Source organism: Lichenostomus cassidix, chromosome 2 (assembly GCF_008360975.1).
Source record: "Lichenostomus cassidix isolate B80296 chromosome 2, HeHo_3.0, whole genome shotgun sequence".
Lineage (NCBI taxonomy): Eukaryota > Metazoa > Chordata > Aves > Passeriformes > Meliphagidae > Lichenostomus > Lichenostomus cassidix.
Genome location: NC_139482.1, coordinates 25,221,352 through 25,241,709, shown reverse-complemented (window position 1 = coordinate 25,241,709; position 20,358 = coordinate 25,221,352). Strand labels below are relative to the sequence as shown.

Sequence of the window (20,358 nt, the reverse complement as noted above, 5' to 3'; positions counted from 1 at the left end):
ACTATCGTAAAGCCCAGTGTAAGATCTAGTTATGAACCAAGAATTGCTCATCAATGAAAATGCCCTGACAACAATTTGAGCCTAAGCAGACCCACCCAAAAATCTCTTCTGCATGGAGAAAAGAAGCAAAGATGTAAAGAAAGGCGGCTTACAAGACTCTCCAATAAATGAATAAACAACCCCCCCAAATAACCTAAGCTAGTACAAGGTTTGTCTATCTCGTAGATTTCCAAAATGCAGAGTGACATTTAGATCTCTGAAAAAACGCCCAAGATAGAAGGTGTTCCTCAGCACAACCATTCCTCTTCTGTGAGCAGTGACTCCATGTGCCATTGCACATACTTTCACCCTGCCCTCCCAGGCAGTGCACAGCTCTGAGAACTGCACACATGGCACATGCAGGCTGCCTACGTCCAGGTGAAGCTGTGCTGAACAGAAACATCCTGCAACTATTCCTAATCAGCACAGGAGTCTACGTCTCCTGCACAGGATGCTTCAACACATTTTTCTTTCTGAAGCCTAAAAATATCTTTTCGATGGCTTCTTAAAAGTCCTTTTAAAATTCTACACACAGACCACACTTACTGCTGATAATTGTGTGACCTAAAGAACTTTGAGCACAGCACTGCAGTTTTACAGTAACTCCACTAATGCTAGCTATGAAAGCACACTCCATGCAGATTACTAACGGCTCTCTTGAAGTATTCATGGAGAAATAAGGTTTATATTTAGGACTTCACATCCTAATCTTCAGAGTTGAATTTCCTTTACTTTAGCACTGTCAAAGACACATAGGCAAAACTGTCCAATAACGAAGTTCAGGTAAGCACCAAAATCCTGTTTTGCCCATCGTGGTTATGATTCAGAATTTAGTTTTGCGCAGAAAAATCACACGTCCTCGGCAAACGCTTCCAAAGGTGTGAGCTTCGCATGGGCTAGCCTCTCCCAAACCAAATAAAGCAGCTTTAAGGCACTGCCTTAGCTCTTTTGCGGGACACCACGCAAGGCACAGCTCGGAGCAGGCCTGCAGGGACAGGATTTCTGACGGCTACAAATGGCCCGCCTGAGCGCAGCAGTGCCCAGAGCGCCCAGCGGTGCCTGCCGGTGCACACTGCTCCTCCCAGCGGCCCGGGGAGCTGCCGGAGCCGGCGCTGCTGGGCTGCGAGCTCCGGCCCTGCCGCGGGACAGCTCGGGCCTGGCAGCGGCGCGGCTGCACATGGAGACAAGACACAGGGATAGGGGCAGGGGCGTGGGCCCAGGCCTGGGCTACGGGCGTAGGCCGGCGGGCAGGGCGGAATGAGGAGGCGCCTGACGAAACTTCGCCGCGTGTTTCAACAGCAGCTGGCGGCGAGGGCGGAGCCGCAGCCGGAGGGAGCCACCTCCTCCATCCCCAGGCACGGCGCGGATCGCGGCTCTCCGAGCGCCGGCGGCCAGCACCGGGTAAGGCAGCGGGGCGGGAGCGGCCGGGGGCCTCGGGGCTGCGCCGGGCAGGGCCGGCCGGAGGGGCTGCCGTCGGGGTCTCCGGGGGAGCTGCCGCGGTGCTCGGCCTTATGCCGCCGGCTGGCGAGGCCAGGCGGGCCCGGCATGTGCGGCAGCCGCCGGAGGAAGGGGCGGCCCTGTGCAGGGGCCCGGGGGCAGCGGGTGTGACCCGAGGGAGCCTGCTCTGGCTGCCCGCGGTTGCCGGGAGGCCGCGGGCTGCCAGGAGGACGCTCCAGATGGTGGGAAAACCCGGGTCCATGTGCTGCGGCTGAGGTCCGCAGCGCCATCGCTTGTCCAGATGGGAAAGGTGTGGAGGAGGAGCGGTGTTGTTGCAGTGCCGTGCTCCCCTTGGCACGCCTTTTGCATCCCCAGTGTTCCTGGAGCTGTAGGCTTTGTAGCTTCCTGAACCTTAACCCTAATGGCCGCTTTGGGCTGATGTCTCCGGCGACATCCCCTGATCTGGAGGTCCCCAGCTTCAGCCCACTTGCCCTGTTAGGGTTAGAGTTCAGAGAGCTGCAAGGCCTGTGTGTATCTGCCGAGACAGCGGGGCTGCAGCAGCGTGCTAGGGGGAGCATGGCACTGCAACAGCACTGCTCCCCTCACACCTCTGCCGTCTGGGCCTGCCGCTGCTGCTGGGCAGCTCCAGGCTAGACCTATGCTCCTTTGGTTCCAAACAGTTCCTCCTTGTCCTGTCGCTACAGGTCTTGCTAAAGAGCCTCACTCTGTGTTATAAACACCCTTTGTATGTAAAGGCAGCAAACTGAAAGTATGGTTAATGTTTCTGCTCATATGATGTTACTTCAACGGATCATACACTATGCCTAGTAATGATTTGTTCTATTTGTGATCTGTAAAAAAATCATGGACAGCCTTGCTGTATCTAAAGGTAAAACTTAAGCTTAATTTCTTGCTGTCAAAAATTTGCTTCTCATACTTTTAGGAAGCCAGGTTTCACTTCATGTTTGTAAAGTGTGCTATTCTCTTGATCAGGTCTCTTGACAGTTAAGCCTGCATATGTTATCTGTGGTTTTCAGTTGTGTGGTGGGTTGACCTTGGCTAGATACCAGGTACTCACCAAGACACTCTATCATTCCTCTCTTCAGCTGGATGGGGTGAGGGGCAAGAAAATACAATGAAAAAAAAAACCTTATGGGTTGCGATAAAGGCAGTTTACTTAAGCAAAAGTGAAGGTCATGCACAAGCAAAAGGAAAAAAAAAAAGATTTTGTTCTCTCATTCCTACCAGCAAGTGATGTCTAGCCACTTCCTGGGAAGCAGGGCTTCAGCACATGTAGTAGTTACTCCCCCTTTATCCTCCTTTCCCCTAAAGTTTTAATCTGAGCAGACATCAGGTATGGAATATCCCTTTGGAGGGTTTGGGTCAGCTGTCCTGGCTATGCTGCCTTCAAAGATCTTGCCTGCCCCCAGCCCTCTGGTGAGGGGGAAACATTGGCTTGCACTCATGCTGTGGGAGCACTGCCCAGCAGTAGCCAAAACTCTGCTGTCACACCGACACAAAATAGCACTATGAGGGCTGCTAAGGGGAAAATGAACTCCCTCTCAGCCAGTCCCAATACAAAGTGTCAGCCCTTGCTTACAATGTTCATGTCTTTATTGAACAGGTTCTCCACTTGCAGGTAGAACAAGAGCCTCACAATGTGTGGTATCTGGGCCCTGTTTGGGAGCGATGAATGCCTTTCTGTGCAGTGTCTGAGTGCCATGAAGATAGCACACAGAGGTCCTGATGCATTTCGTTTTGAGAACGTCAATGGTTTCACCAACTGTTGTTTTGGTTTCCACCGCCTGGCAGTTGTTGATCAGTTGTATGGTATGCAGCCTATCCGGGTGAAGAAATTCCCATATCTGTGGCTGTGTTACAATGGAGAAATCTACAATTTCAAACAGGTAAGTGTTTTATACATGATAAGGCAATTTAAAAAAATTTGTTTTTTCAATTTCAAGACCAGTGGATATTCAGAACATCTTTAAAATGTGTTGGACTAGAATATCAGAAAAAAAAATCTGAAAGTTAGCAAAGAGCTAGTATTTAAAAGGAAGTAAATTACCTGGATGAGCTGTGAATCTGGTGTCTTATTAGGAACATACTTAATCTTTAATATTAAAAAATCACTTTTTAATTTACAAGAAGGGCAACAAATATTTGCACTTTCAAGTTTGTCCAGTTGAAAGTTAAGACACATTCTTCATTATCTTTTAGGGAGGAGAATTCCAAGTCTCTTTCTCCACTTCTTCTCTTTTCATAATAAAAATGCTTTTACACTGTCTTGCTCTTCAGTTGTTTTGGGTTGCCATTCTCCCACGTTGTTGGGTATTGCATTTGTATTATTGCATTGCAATCTAGATGGATTTGTCACTTAGTGATGCATAGTATGCATGCTTATGTATTTATATAAAAGCAGTAAGCCTAAGGTAGATGTTTCCAGTATGCCACGAAAGTCCTTAGGTGTCTGCAGCAGAAGTCAGATTTTTTGTGGGGTTTTTGAGAGCCACCTAAGTCTCTTAGGCACAAAACAAGCAGCTACTCTGTTTAGTTCCTAAAGTTTCTAAATGTCCCTGATGGATGTGATGCTGCTGCTAAAGACTGCCAGTGTTCCTCAGTTCCTGTGCTGAGATGTCCATGCTGCCTGTGTTACTTGGAAAGATGATTCAGCTCATCCAAATTTGATGTATAAAGCAGCTTAAAATTGTGTCTGATTCTGAACCATGCTGAATAAATGTGTAAAATGTATCACATACTAGGTGTGGTAGCATCAGAAACATATGAATAATCTGAGATATTATAGCATTTCTAACGTCACATTTTTAAGGGAAGTCAGGCTGCTGTTGGTATCATCAGTGACATCAGTAATGTCATTGGGTATTTGACTGAATAGGCAGGAGTTTTTTTTTTTTCTCCAGTATTCAAGTATCTGTCTGTTTGAAGGGTGAGACTGCCCTGCAGTGCATGTGTAATGTATTGTACCAGCAGTCTGTATTATTTGCAGTGTTTTGCATTGTGGTTTTTCTGCTGTTGGAAGCAGTAAGAGAGTAATTATCCTCTATCATGCTACACACAGTCCTAAGGGGACTTGAATTGTGCAAGACTTGCATTGCCATCTACAGGAACTAGTTTGGTTGTTGTCACTTCATTATTTACCCTCTTTCTTTATAATGAGATTTTTCTTTTAAGTTTGTGGCTGAAACATACCTAGGCAAAGATCATCTGTGAGACAGGTGCCTTTCGTAGGGCAATGACTTACTTATTTTAACATTGACTCAATTTGATCCAAGACTGCCCCATAACTAACAATTAAAACCAAAGAACTTAAAATGTGAAAGCACTGGTTTTGTAGGGTTTCTTGGCTTGTTAATATTTTAGTGAAACCCTCTCTTTCCCTGTGTTCTGTATGTATTGAAAGGACTTTTAAGAGTAGCACCAGAAGAACATGAAGAATATTTGGCCTGACTTAAGTCTGACAGCTAATTTCTTTCTCCTTCCCTTCATATGCACAGGCAGACTGAAAAGGCTAGTTTGAGGAATGGAGGAAGATTAGGCAGAAGGAATTTCTCTGTGCATAAAAAAAAACACTGAGGAATTGCAGTGACTGCATAAGTAAACCAAAGATTATTTCCAAAGCACTTCACTCTGCAGAGATGTTGCACATGTCTATGTGTTTTGAGCTGTTTGGTTTGTTTTGGTTTTTTTTAGACAGAGGCTTGCTACTGTTTCTGAAGACCAGGGTCATGGGTTTGTAATTTGACATCCTCAGATAGAAGTGTATCCTGAAAACTTGCCATAGTGTGAATTGCTTGAGACTGCAGTGTTGATCTCATTGCCTAAGAGATGCTCCTGGGTAATATTTTTGTAGTGAGTTGACCCTGGCTGGATGCCAGGCACCCATCAAAGCTGCTGTATCACTTTTCTCCATAAATGGACAGGGGAGAGAAAATACAACTAAAGTTTCATGAGTTAAGGACTGGGGGAGATCACTCACCAAATACTGTCATGACTAGAACAGACTGAATTTGGGGAAATTAAATTAAATTGAATTTATTACCAACAAAGTCAGGACAGGATTAGGAGAAGTAAAACAATCCTTAAAAAAAGAAACCTTCCCTCCACCCCTTCCTCCTTCCTGACCTCTAATTTCTCCTCCCCAGCACGGAAATGGGAAATGGGTTATGGTCAATTTATCACATGATGTTCCTGCCACTGCTGAAGGAGGTTTCTTCCCCTGCTCCAGTGTGGGGTCCCTCCCACAGGAGACAGTCCTCCACAAACTTCTCCAGTGTGAGCTCTCCGCAGCCTGCTCCAGTGTGGGTCACTCTCCCATGGGCACAGTCCTTCAGGCACAGCCTGCTCCAGCATGGGTCCCCCACAGGGTCACAAGTCCTACCAGGAGACTTGCTCCAGGGTAGGCTCCTTTCTCCACAGGTCTGCAGGTCCCTTCCAGGAGCCTGCTCCATCTAGCATGGGCCTCCTGTGGGTTCACAACATCCTCTCAGGAATCCACCTGCTCCAGCTTGGGGCTTCTCCATGGGCTGCAGGTGGCTCTCTGCATCCCTGTGATCTCCCATGGGTGGCAGGGACACAGCTGCCTCACAATGGGCTGCACCACAGGCTGCACTTGGAGCACCTCCTGTCCCTCCTTCTCCACTGACCTTGGTGTCTGCAGGGCTGTTTCTCTCACATATTCTCACCCTGCTCTTCTCTGGCCACAGTTACATCTGCACAGTAACTTTTCTTTCTCCTTAAATATGTTGTCAGAGAAGCATTGCTATCATTCCTGATTGGTTTGGCCTTGGCCAGTGATGGGTCTGTCGTGGAGCTGCCTGACATTGACTCTGCCAGATGTGGGGGAAACTTCTAGCAACTTCTCACAGAAGCCACCCCTGTAGTCCCTTCACTACCAAAGCCTGGCCACACAAACCCAGTACAACTTTGAAAACAAAAGTGTAATTGCCTTCTTTGGCAGAAATACTTATGTAACTTTTAAACTGATTTTACATACAAAGTTATTCTTATGACACAATTACTAAGCAGCCAATGTTTGCGAATGCTTATTTATGTTTTTCTTTATATTTTTTCTTAGCTGCAGAAGCAGTTTGGATTTGACTATCAAACATTAGTGGATGGTGAGGTTATCCTTCATCTATACAACAGAGGAGGAATAGAACAAACAGCATCCATGCTAGATGGTGTATTTGCTTTCATCCTTCTGGACACTGCAAACAGAAAAGTGTTTCTGGCGAGAGATACCTATGGAGTCAGACCACTGTTTAAGGTGCTAACTGATGATGGATTTTTGGGTGTCTGTTCTGAAGCGAAAGGTAAAGCCAGTTGTGTTTAGTGCCTGATTAATCTTAGGTATTGCTGTTGGAGACAAACTTCTTTGTCAGGCTTTTCTTCTAAGTGTGAAGAGAAGAACTGTAAGTTCAGTAATATATGAGCTATATTTAGTAGTATAAGAACTACACATCATTAAAATAAAAACATACAATATGTTTAATTGTCCTTAATATCTCTAAAATAACTTGCTTATTTTATTAGAATTCTTTGTGTTCTGGAATCGTAGCAGTATTGAACTCAAGATATTTTATATTAGGCCAAAGTTAAATATAGTCTATTGACTTAGACTAGATTTATGCTACAGTAAATTATATTAGACTTTGTTCTTGGTGTTATATAGTGAACTGGGTAATTATGCCACAAGAGCTGCTAATCTGTAAAAGCCAGGTATTTTGAAACCCTACTGAAATTTATTGCAGCATTGGGTAATTTCCCAGAATCACATACTTTATTCAATAATTTTTTTTTCTTTGAGATGACACATCACTGTTCTTTTTTAAAGTAATTCTCTGTAGTCTTGGCACTACCATAAAGAAATCCAAACAATGTTAAAAAGGAGTTCATTGTGTAAAATGCACTTTGGCTAAAATTAACTTTCACAATTATTTGTGTCTTCCCCATTTATTGTATATCTATTTTATTATCAGATTCCAACGTAGGTTGACTCCTCTAATAGGAGTACTGTGTACAAATATCAATAGCTGCACTGTTTCTGCTGCTCGTGAAGGAAGAAGGGAAGTGAATGTTTTGGAGACTGTCCTATAACAATCAGTGAATTACCAGTCCCTCTCTAACAGCAATTCAATGTCTCTTTTGAGGACTTCCTCAAGGGGCATCCAGGTGACCAGCAGGTGCAAAACATCCTCTTTCACAAGAGGGAATGGAAATGAGGTTTAGCTACAAGTCTGATACCTGGCGTTCAAGAGTAGATCAGTCTAGAACCAATGACTTTTGAAATCACTAAATATATGTCAATTTAGCAATCACTTCAATACAGTTGTTTTACTGCAAACTCTTGTTAGCTTGACTATGCTGAATTTTAAACACGCAGTAATTTAATAATTGTCATTCTTGTTCTTCTAAGCATATTACACCTTGACTGGGACATCATGTAGTCAGTTAGAAAAGTGCTCTTCTTAGTGCTCTCAGGGATATACTGCTACTTGGCAATTAGCAGAACTTGCTGGTTTGCTTTCTCTGCTATCTGCCTCAGCTTGAGATGGCTCAGATCTATCTGTACTTCCTGCCAGAAGCAGAATCATGCTCTAGCCAGGACTGATGGTGAGTCAAAATGGTATTTTTTTAATACCAGATTTAGGATCTGGAGAAAATATTTGTATATAGTTTTAGTAGAGAGGCTGTTGGGTGAGGTGTAACTTAACCATTTTAAGTCAAAAACTCTTGATATTTTTCTTTTTCCCTATTTTATGCGTAGGACTTATCAACTTAAAGCATTCAACATCCTTATGTTCTAAGGTGGAACCGTTTCTTCCCGGTCATTATGAAGTGTTGGATTTAAAGCCCTCTGGCAAGGTTGCATCAGTGGAATTAGTAAAATTTCATAGCTGTAAAGATGAACCACTCCATGTCACGTGTGATACAGTAGAAGCTCTGCCTTCAGGTAATACAGCAAAGATTTTGCTACTTACTCGGATTTAAAAGTGAAAAAATCATAATCTTTGAATGTTAAAATTTGCATAGATTGGTTTTAAAAAGTGCCATTTAAGAAAAAAACTAACCTGTAAGAACCTTTAAAATGTAGGGACTTAAGAATTGTTTTTTAGGCAGTCATGTACAAAGATGGACTTGAGTATCCTTGTTATCAAAGGAGAATCACAAATATATTTGTTTCCTAATTAGCATCATCCAGCGAAGTCTAAGTAACACTTTTTGGACAATTTTTATCTTCTCTTTTCTATTTTGAGCAGGTTTTGACCTTGAAACGGTGAAAAGCAACATCCGTATTCTATTTGAAAATGCTGTTAGAAAACGTTTGATGGCTCACAGGAGGATTGGTTGTCTTCTGTCGGGTAAGTAGCAAGAACCACAATGATTCTGTACCTTCTCTCTCTTTTGCCCATCCTCTGCTAATCAGACAAAAGTATATTGGCTGTTCTGCTGCAATGTACCTGAAGTGATCTGAATCTTCATTTGCTTTTTAGAACAGGCAACAGAGAACTTGTTAGTTTGGAATAAAGTTTTCCAGCTCACATGTATCTTGAAAGTCTTATGCTTTTAAAATTTGGGCTGGGGTCTTTGCTTATTGAGACACTGAGCATCTTAAAATAAGACAAATATAAAATTCCTGTTGCAAATCAGTCAATGTATTCTTAAATACAAGAGATTTATGCTTAGGTTGGTGTCTAAAGAGAAAATACAATTATTACATTCACTTTGTGCAGATTGAGCCTAGAAGAAAGCCTTGTCATGTTTCAGAAGCAGGAGGAAGTGAAATTCTTATTTGTCATCTTTGCTTTAGTCTCCATCCTAAATTTCCTGAATTTACCAAATTACAGGGAAACATCTGGACCAAAAATATTTGCTACACTCTTTTGCAGATAAGGTAATAGCTTGTGCTACAGGAAGTTGTTCACTGACTTAGCTCATCAGTGTTGTGATCTGATGGTTCAATGTGACAGAGGTATTTTACACAGATAAGGCTCTGTAACCATGGGACTAGAACCTTATTTCCAGTGTTTGTGTTGCACTTGGTACTTGTGGTTAGAGTTCTGGTATGCTTTTCATTCATACACTGTGCAACAGTAATTACACTCATTTGTCATGAACCCTATAAATGTGCATCTGAATGAGAGAGAGCTGACCAGGAGATACTGCTGGACCATTTCCTTTCAATGGCATCATAAAAAGTAGGAAGAAGGTAAATTAAACAGGAAGATACATAGAGTTGGAAGATCTCAGTTTCAGTAAAAAAGCTTGTTTAAACTCCAAATTTCAGATATCAAATTAGAAGGCAGTCAGCAGCTCCTCAGATGCACATACAGGAAGCAGCAAAACTAAATGCCTGTGCTGGTATAAATAATACCAGAGTATCTCAGTGCTTCACAATTTTGAGTATGCTTGGATCACACTTAGAGAATTGCTTCTGTTTCCAATCACAGTGGAATTCTGCAACTTTCCACTGGAAACTTGGGTTTTTATTTTCCTGATTTCCTCATCCTGTGCACTCTGCTTTCTGTGCTCTCCTTTTCTCAGAATCTGCATATAATTATGACAGGATTTATTTTTTTTTTTACAAGCTAGTACGTCCATAAAGGGGATTAGGGTGGGTATTGATGCTAATGCACTTAGCTGAAAAAACATGTGCAGACAGCAGGAAACAAAGAGAAGAGGGTTTTGCCTCGTGCTTGTCAGAACTGCAGGCAGGTGTGGGCAAACAGGTACTGTGTTTTGCGAAGTACTTTGTAGGGGAGCAGCAAGTAGAACTAGCTAAGGATTAGCAGAACTAGCTCATGATGATATGGTGGATCCTTAGAGTACATCTAGGTGGCTTGTGCATCTCTTGGTTTTATTTTTTGCTTGTTCTCCAAACTGTTCAAGTCCTTTCATTCTCCTCTAGAAGGAAGAGGAGGAATAAGAAGAATGATTGGAGGAGAGTGGAACCCTTACATTAATCATTCTGTTCTTAATTATTTTTTATTCAAACAGCAAGCAAAAAAAAATTCCATGGTCCTATCAATAGACTATCAAATATGTAGGTAAGAAGAGGATAGGGAGAGGTTTTGAAATTGAGAATAAATCCCATTTTAGCAGAGTTGAGAAGGGCCATAATCTCTGGTGGTACAATGTGTTCAGTAAATGTTCTTTTTATCTCAAAGAAGGAGCTCCACTGATGCTTCTGACATGAAAAGTACTAACTGTTACTTCAGTAACTGCTACTGAAGATGTTCCACTAAAGTTGCCTGATTGTTTTATTAAGCAGAAGTGAATGTGCACTTGTATGAGAAGTAGCTTGGATTCACACAGTTTAAAAATGAAGCCCACTCATAAGAGTCCAGTATCTAGATTCCTTAAGGGAATGATGCAAAATATCATTCAAACACCTAATCAAATAATTTGTTTTGTTGTCAGGGGGCTTAGATTCCAGCTTGGTTGCAGCCGTTCTTCTGAAATTGATGAAAGAAATCAACATCAATTACCCACTTCAAACCTTTGCAATTGGAATGGAAAACAGTCCTGACTTACTGGCTGCCAGAAAGGTATCTTAAGCATTGCTTTCAGTTTATTCTGAGCTATTGAATGCTGAACAGAGTATGTTAATGGTGCTAGCTTCATGGTATGGCGTTAATAGTAACACTGAATATTCATTTATTGCTATGATGTAAGTAATTAGTACTACATTTGCTGCATAATCTTGCTAAAGAGGCAACTGAACCTTACCTGTTTTCTCTTGCATTTGGAAGACTTTCATGATGGAGTTCCCATTACATTGTTTTCAAAAGGGTGGTCTCAATTCTGCCTCTGGGTTTTAGGGTAGATCTCCATGCTATGGTTCCTATACTAAGACATTTGTATATATGTCAAGTACTGTAAGTTATCAGTTTGCTGAATTAAGAGTTTTGTACAAACTGTTTGGTATTTTGGGTACTATCCAGGCTTTCATGACTTTTATCCTGCTTTTTCTCTTAAGGGCAGATATCTGGAATATTTAGAGCTTTTACAGATCCTGTTAACATTTTAGGCAAGCAGCTGGATGGTCTGTTGCAATCATGATTGAACACTGTAATTAAGGAGATTATGTTCTTTCTGGTGAATTTACCACTGCAAGTCAAAGGGGTGCTAAGTAATGTCTTTTTTTGGCCCAATGTCATAATTCCCACTGTAGCAGAAGGGAGCTGGTGCTTTCACTCAATGTGTTTGCTTTAAACACAATGAATGGTCATAAAATGTTTTAGCTGAAAGGTGATGCATTGTTTTGACCTTTTGCAAACAGGTGGCAGCACACATAGGCAGTGAACATCATGAAGTAATACTTAATACTGAAGAGGGGATTCAGGCAATAGAGGAAGTTATATTCTCATTGGAAACCTATGATATAACAACAATACGAGCTTCTATTGGTAAGATTTTTTTAATGGCAATCTTTGGTTTACATCTATCACCCACATAAAATTCTGTGCAAAACCACATGGTCATCTACTAGATCACTTAGCTGACACAAAACCTGGGGTTTGGGACTCCAGAGTTCTTTCCAGTCTTATCTGCGATACCACGCTGAGGCAAAAGCAATTATTTTCAAGTCCCTGACTGCATGAAACAGTTGTCATGAGCTGTTCCTGAAGCTTTGAGATGAAAAACAATACTTACATGAAGAAGAAATGTTAGATCTGCAGGGCTAGGTTTTCTGCTCTGATAAGTATGAACCTTGGAGGGAGGGGGAAGTTTACAGTTATGTGAGATACTGAATGTTATCATAGCAAAACAATAATAGTTACCGTTTCCTTGCATATTTTTAATACTAATGTGAAGTTATTATTACTGCCCTTTAGTAACACAGGTTCTTATAATGTATGATTCTGAGAAGTGAAGGAAGTCACCAGCAGCTTCTTGCAAAGCCTTGCCAGCCTGATTAGAATGAAAAACCTTAATCTGATGGGACCTTTTGCATAATGCAAGCTACAGCATTTTACCCAGTTAATCTTGTGTCGTCCTAAAATGTTGTAAAAGAGTTACTGAAGCCAAATAGGCAACAGTTTTCAAAACTGAGCTCCCTGTGTGGAATTTGGTCCATGAAGACGGGATTTAGCAACGTGAAATAATGAATGCATTTCTTTAAAAATTAAATCCAACTTTTTATCTGTCTTTTTTTTTTCTTTGTGATTTACTGCTTAGTATAAGAAATAATGAAGTAGATCCTTTTCATTAGATTTTTAATACTTTTGTTGTAAAAGGATACCATTCAGAAAGATGCATTGAGTGGAAGGCATAATTATGTTTAATAAAAAATTATTTACAAAAATTTTTGAACTAAGGGCTTCATGCAGTTCAATGCACAGTGGGAGAGAGTTAAACAGTGACTTTAGCTGGTAGTTTTGCACTCCAAGGCTAGAAGGTTTCTTCAGCACTGTGCTGCAATTAATTATGCACTTAATTTCAAATTGAGACAGAACAACTCCTCTGTGTGTTCCCATGAAGGAATTTCACTTCCTTCTGCTATCTGTGATCCTGGGAACACTGCTCCCTCCAGTGTTCCCAGGATCACAGATAGACACATCTTTCTGTTATTTTGAGGGCCCAGTGTAAATACACAGTTTAGATGTATTTGCAGCACCAACTTAGTGTGGCTGTTGGTGGCTTTGAGTAACAAATGAGATGTTACATCAGTTATTTGCTACAGAAGAAAGTAGTATAGGAGACAAATTTATAAAATGCTAGATTTAAAATTACTAGCTGTATATAGCATCATCTGTGTAGATGTACTATAATAACTTTATACTTTTTTTTTTTAGGTATGTATCTTGTCTCCAAATATATTCGGAAGAAAACAGACAGCGTGGTCATTTTTTCAGGAGAAGGATCAGATGAGCTGACACAAGGATATATATATTTCCATAAGGTAAATGTATTCACTGTACAGAATGCCTTTGAGCTGCTTGTTATGCCTTTCAACAGAGCATCTCTGAGATTTCAAGGTGTGATGTTTGAGAATTGTTAAAACTGTGTAATTTTTGAGATTCTCTTCTGGGGTGGCATAAAATCCAAGGGATTTAATCACCTAAAAATAGATTTCAGAATCTTCAACAATTCCTGAGTCTGTTATTTCTTGTATGTAGTTTTTGCTAGTTCTGAGATCACTTGGTGATCACTGCAATTCAAATGCAGGAAAGCAAGCAGTGGCTCCCTCAGTGCAGCTGTGTTCCACCTGTGTGCTCCATGCTGTGTTTGGTTTCAGGCACCATCTCCCGAGGAAGCTGCAGAAGAGAGTGAGAGGCTTCTGAAGGAGCTCTACCTGTTTGATGTGCTTCGTGCAGACAGAACTACTGCAGCGCATGGGTAAAATGTATTCCCTTGCATGCTAAGCACTCATAATTTAAAAGCATAAGAAGATTAAGCAGGAAAAGACTGCTGAGGATTTGTATGCCAACACAAAGTTGTAGCCTGAAGGAATTTGAGCAACAACAAAGCACGCTGCAAAATTTAATCTGATCTGTGACTGTAGGGCCCACTGTGTTGCCAACTGAAATATTTTTTTGTCTGGGACTGTACTGGTCTTTACAGAAGCAGTGAATTAGAAATACAAATATTCAGAGTTATGGAGCTAAGGCAAAGTTGTATTTTACTTTGAGGTCTTTGGGGGTTTAGACAAAGAGAAATCTTGAATCTGATGATCATCAGAAATGAAACAACATGCTGAAAAGAGAAAAGTATGTGCATTGAGTCAGATAGCTGACTATGATGAAGAGTTACTAGGATACAATCTGTGTAACTGGTATATTAAAGAATCTCCAAATTGAGTGCTGTAGAAAATAGTATTGTTTTACTAAAAAGAAGCATTTTACTAAAAGAAATACTTCACTTAAAGCGAGAATAATGTTGGAAAACTGTCTATAGATAAGAAGATGGTACCTTTGGCAAAGCAAACAACTTAGCTATTGGGAAGCTTGTGTTGTATATTGATCCTGCCACAAAATGACTCGCCCAGCTTTTTACAACTTTCTTATGTTTCTCTTTCCTATAAAAAAAAATGAGCAAAGTGCAGGACACCTGCCGGTTGCCACATAATTTGTTTTATACTGAAAATTTTTGCCACATTTTCAAGGCTGTTAATTATCATATGCTGGCTGCTTTTTGCTTTTCTTTGGTCTCCGCTGCACAGCACTGCTGGGAAGAAAAAGCCTTCTTATTAACAAATTAAAACAGAATTTAAGGGGTTCAGGTTACGGAGAAAAGGGAGAGGAATTAAAAGTAGAAAGGAAAGGATGAAACTACCATTATCAGTTAGGAACAAGAATAACTGTGAGGAAAGACTTGCAGTGCAAATCTTGTCAATATATGGAGAAACTGAGCCTCAGTATTTGATTACTGAATGATGATGCCTTTTTTGTTTGGGTTCATTTGGGGTTTTTTTGGTAAGGTGGGTATTACCTGAAGCAGCTGAAGCTTTCTATCAGAGCAGAAACTGAAGAGGCAGGCAATGGAATTACTAGAATGCAGTATAACATCTCCTTTCACTTGTGAAGCTGGACAGCATAATGTCTCTTGAGGAAACACACTGAGAGTAGTTCTTTCCAGTGAAGATGCAGTTACTGTCATTTTGTTTGGTGCCTTCTGTGTCCTTAGAAGGTGTGGGATACAAAGGCTTTGTATGTGTATATCTACCATTGGTGTAGGAGAGAACTTGGGTGAATGCTGTAGCATAAGTCATCAACAGTTTAATGCTGTCCAAGTGGGCTCCTTTTTGTTGTTTCTTGAAAACACAAAAAACTGCAGATTTCAGAAATGATAGCAGAAGTCCTTGCTTGGTTCTATGATATGTTTACAAATGCTGATACAAATCCTAGTGAGTGACTTGGTAGTTCTCTGAGAGGAGGAGGATTTTTTAAATGTACTTTTGCACACACGTTGCAAAGGTCGTTGCAAATGCTATAGGACTGTAGTGTGTAAATCTGGGGCACGAGAAGCTGCCCAGCATATGGCATTATAAAATATCCCAGTCTTTGATCAGTGCAGACCATATACTTTACAAATTGGTGAATTAAATTCAGGTAGTCGTAAATATGCAAGTGAAATTTCTTCTAAGTAACAGCAGAAAACCTGGTGTTTATGTGAAAGACAGGGAAAGCTTAGCTGCTGTGGAATTTTTAAGTAGATGACTTGTTGGATTAACTTAGTGTCTTTTCTGTTTATTCCCTCTGCTTAGCCTTGAACTGAGAGTCCCATTTTTGGATCATCGGTTTACTTCTTATTATTTATCTCTGCCAGCAGAACTGCGAATCCCAAAGGTATGTAAAACTAGGGCGGGATCCAAGTGTAAGCTCACAAATTCACTGATACCTGTTCTAAGCATGACCAGATTGATGAGTTTGATGGTTAAGTCCTCGGCCCAAAGTCAAGCATTCTCTTAAATATTTTACTGAATTGTTGGGCAACTGGGAAGCCTTTTCTGACCAAAACTTCTGAAAGAAAACCATTTCAAAAGTGTTTAAATTCAGATCTTTGCACTACAGTTCATGAGACTCATGATATTGTTTTTTGCTCTGCAAGCAGAATGGAATTGAAAAATACCTTTTAAGATTGTCCTTTGAAGATTCCAATTTACTTCCCAAAGAAATTCTCTGGAGACCCAAAGAAGCTTTCAGTGATGGTATTGCATCAGTCAAGAAATCCTGGTTTTCCATTCTTCAGGACTATATTGATCAACAGGTACAATACCACTTTTTTCCCCTTCTCACTTAAGTGAATTAGATAGGGTTGCCAGTGGGAGGCAGCTCACATGCTTAGTTGAGAGAATAAATCTGGGTATAACAGTTACCTTGAGCTTCATGGTGGAGGAGTAAGATGAACCTTAATCAATGTTCTTCTAGATATCTGAGTTCGTTAAAGGCATTTGTGATCCTAGTTACAAAGAAATGCTAGACCCTGCCAGAAATGACTGTGAAGGAAATGAAAATCATTTCAGTGTCTGGATTGCAAATTAGATTGTGTATTGACAAACACAATTTCTGGGTTACAGGCAAAGCAGCTGCTTCATCTGAAGGCACTTGCTTGAACTTACTCTGCAGCTGAGTAACAACATAATGACTTTATAATGTACTTTCTTGTTTGCGTCATTCGTTTTTCAAAGCTATCCCTAGCTAAGCCTTTTTGCTTTTTAAAGCCTCTGCTTGCATTGTTAACCAGTGAAGACTTAGAGCATTTTGACTCTGTACAAAGGATAATCCTCTCCAGAGTGCAGAGGTAGCTTATGGAGAGGAATCATGGAGAGGAAGGAATAACGTCCTCTTTACACCAGAGCTCTGTTACACAGGAATATGTTTAGTTAAGCCTATGCTTGTTTGTCCTACCACCTTTTTGTTCCCCATTTTCTTTCTCTGTTTTCTCAAGCAAGAAGGTAGTTGGGTCAGCCAACAGTGTTGTGCTGCCTGTTCTGAGCCTGTGTTGCTGTAGGAGGAGCAAATTTATTTCACAGACATAAAAAGTTAGCATGTTGACAGCAGAAGCTGCTCGTTGAAATTGCCTGTTGAGGCAATTCACCTCAATAGATGCAGGTGAACTGTTACAACTCTTCATTGTCCCCTTCTTAGGCAACTTAGCAACTGCAGGTTACTTCTGCACCCCAGGTCTTTTGTTGCTAAGAGCATGGTTATACAGAGTCACCAGTTCTCCAAGCCACAAAAACAACCTAGGAAGTCACTTACATGGCAAAATGACTGCTTAAAGTTTTTCCACTTGTTTCACAGCAAAGGAAGGGTAGGAAAGAAGTGTCTGTGACCTTACTAACAAAGGTGGTTGTGACCCAGAGAAATGGGCTTCACATGTCATGCAGAGAAATACCAACAGCACTGGAAATACATTTACATATTAGTAAAGATCAAGAGAGCTTGTGACAAAGGTTTGACCTGTCAAACCTGTGCCTCTAAAATAGACTTTTTTTTTTCAAACCTCTGAGTGCTTAGTGGTTGGTGAATCCTTGTATGTCTTCAAAAGTTCAAGATGTTTACAGCTTAACTTGAGTTTTGCTTATGTCTGTAGGTTGATGACCTTTTGCTGGAGAAGGCTGCGGAGAAATATCCTTTCAATCCTCCTAAAACGAAAGAAAGTTATTACTACCGCCAGATCTTTGAAAAACACTACTCAGGGCGGAGCAGCTGGCTGCCCCACTACTGGATGCCAAGATGGGTTAAAGCTACTGATCCTTCTGCACGCACACTGAAACATTACAAGTCAGCTACCCAAGAATAGACTGTTCGAATAATCCCTCAAATAAAAGTGCTGCAAATGTTCTGTGTGCACTCTGCTTTAAGAAAACCAAACAAATTATGCAAACCTAAAGCTTAAATCATCTTAAGATGTACTTTGACAATGCTATTGGAAATGAGAGCTTTCTGTTGTTAGTGTACTATTAAAACTTATGCTGCTGTACCAAAACTTTGTAATTCATTGGAAAATACTTTATGGACAAGAGACTACATTATTTGGCAGCTCTATTCCTCATGTAACCTGTTGTATTCATTTTCCTTGAAGTCATTTAATATATTTTAATTAGAGCTCTATTCTGAGGACTTGAATCAGGCTGAGAGATGCAAACTGCTGCTGACCCTCTAGCAAAGGGAAATTGGACTCTAGCTATCTAGTATTTTGTGTTACTGGCTGTGGGACTTGGATAGTCTCTATATTATTCTATTCTGAATGTACTTCTACACACTCTTGAAAAGCTTTGTCTGGTTTTCAAAAAGTATTTAGATATTCATAGCTATGCAGAGATGCTTCTAGAGTTTATGATAGGGGTGGTGCTGGGTGTTAATTAAATGAATGGCAGTCTTATTTGTTACTGTGAAGCCACCAGTTGGCTGTTCTGTATATATACCATCAGTCTAAAGATATTGTGACTGTCAGAGCAGAATGGATAAGAGAAGCCAAGTTATATCTTTGTTTCTAACTCAAGGACTTCCATTTTTAAATGTATTTATTATTCTTGAAAAAATAGAGTGTTAACTGGGTGATGTATATCAGTTTGATGGAAATTGCATGAGTAAGTATTTTAAGAAATTTCTCATTTACTCTGAGAGTTTTATCACCCGTATGTTGAAAAGGTAGACTGTTGCTGCTGAACTGCATATGGCCAACTGTGTGGGTGAACCAAACCTGTTAATCATAGATTGTAGCTGGACAAAGCATCTCTGACAACAATGCAATCGATGCCTTGGTTGGAAAAATGGGGAAAAAGCAGCTTCAGGAATCATAAGAACTTCTAATACTCTACTGAAAAAACACCTGGATTTTTACCCAAGATAACATTTTTTTAACTACTTACTTATGGGGGCTATGGCTACTTTTTTAAGGTAACTAGAACTTAGGCATGGTCAAGAAATATGTGTGTGTGTTGCAGATTGACTTGATTAGCATCACGCTCTTTATGATGACAAGTCTGCTTTATTATCCCTCTTGACTAGGAAACCAAAGCCATTTTTTATTTATAAAATATAAGCTGTTCTGATTTAAAATCTTCACAAAATGACCGGTTGTCTCTTTGTTGCTCCACCCTAATCCTGCATTTGAGTCTCTCCCAGAAACTTTACTGAAACCTTTTGGTGGCCCCATGGCATTTGTGAGCTGTCCATAATATGTTCCTGCAGGCTTGTTTACTTAAGGGCCATGTGCTTGTCTTTTTGGATTTCTTTGAAGCAGTAAAGGGTATTTTGAGTTGTGAGAGTGTAGAGTATGTTGTTAGGTACTCATGTGTAAAGATAAGATTTACTACTCACTGTAAACTTCCAAGACTCAGATAAGAAAACAGCATTTGCCTGAAGTGAAAATAGGCTAAACACAGTTTGGGATCAAATGCACTTTCTGCTGCAGCATTGCAGTATTCAAGGAAATACAGCTATTTTTTTTTTCAATTCCTAATACATTGGGGATTTACATTTCAAGACAATATTCTAGATTGATGATTCATCTATTTTAGCTTTTTACTAATGTGCAGAGGAAGAATACAGTGCTTGCTGCATTATTCTTGTTAAAGGTCTTAGGAGTGTAAAACCTGTTCATTCTTTCTCCATGTATGGAATTCTACAGCCCTTTTGGTTTCTGTGATGCTGTATTTTCTCTTTTTTTTCCCCTTTGAAATAAAAATAGAGGCAAAAAGAAGACAAACCGGAAAATTGAAGACAAAAACATCCAGCTACTCTGGGTCATCTGCTTGCTGCAGACATGTTTGCAGTTTCTCACAGGAGGGAATGGGATGCAGATCCAGGAAGCAATGGTTTTTTGTCCACTTTTACTCCAGGTTTCTTCCTGCTGTGGTAGCCTCTTTTTCCACTCTGTTTCTTTTGAATAAAATTAAGATGAACTATTCTGACAGCCTGAGTAGGTTGATTTGAGTAATGTGTCAGGTGGGGATGGGGAATTAAAGTTGGTGGTCCAAATGGGGAAGGCAGAGATGAGTAGTGCTTGGGTTGCAGGACTGATGATGGCTGAGGGAGAAGCTATAGGGCTCTTGCAAAGTGGCTAAAAGAGTGTAGGGGGGATTTTTGGTTTTAATTTGAATTAATTAAATTACTAAATTTTGTTTCCACAGCAATCTTTCCTCCTTTTGAGGAAGGAGAAATTAACAGCTCCATAGAGAGCACTGCAGGGTATGACACCTACCAAGTGCTTGAGGTTGCCCTGTGACACCCATGCTTCATCTTTTTAACAAAGCCTATGTGCTGTTTTAGCCTCCTGTTGGTTGTGTGTGTGGAGCCTCACTGACTGCCACATCCCAGTGTCCCTGACAGTAGCTCTCTAGCAAGCTGTGCAGTACAAGCCAGCAGGTAAGAGCCAGGGAGCACTTGACAGGACTTTGGGGACCCT

The 20,358-nt window shown here is 40.8% G+C and overlaps 1 protein-coding gene across 2 annotated transcripts; it reads left to right on the top strand.

Moving 5' to 3' along the window:
* Positions 1–1,304: 1,304 nt before the first annotated feature.
* Positions 1,305–19,021, top strand: ASNS (asparagine synthetase (glutamine-hydrolyzing)). 2 transcript variants are annotated; one of them, XM_085050787.1, is made up of 12 exons: positions 1,305–1,440; positions 3,101–3,383; positions 6,572–6,809; positions 8,264–8,449; positions 8,757–8,858; positions 10,918–11,045; positions 11,780–11,906; positions 13,296–13,402; positions 13,739–13,839; positions 15,707–15,788; positions 16,054–16,209; positions 17,539–19,021. In XM_085050787.1, exons 2-12 carry the CDS (start codon positions 3,135–3,137, stop codon positions 17,746–17,748), a joined length of 1,686 nt encoding a protein of 561 aa, XP_084906913.1. In that variant the 5' UTR covers positions 1,305–1,440; positions 3,101–3,134; the 3' UTR covers positions 17,749–19,021. The 2 variants fall into 2 exon arrangements, with proteins under 2 accessions (XP_084906913.1, XP_084906914.1); XM_085050788.1 differs by having other exon boundaries at positions 1,353–1,440; positions 3,116–3,383.
* Positions 19,022–20,358: the final 1,337 nt, after the last annotated feature.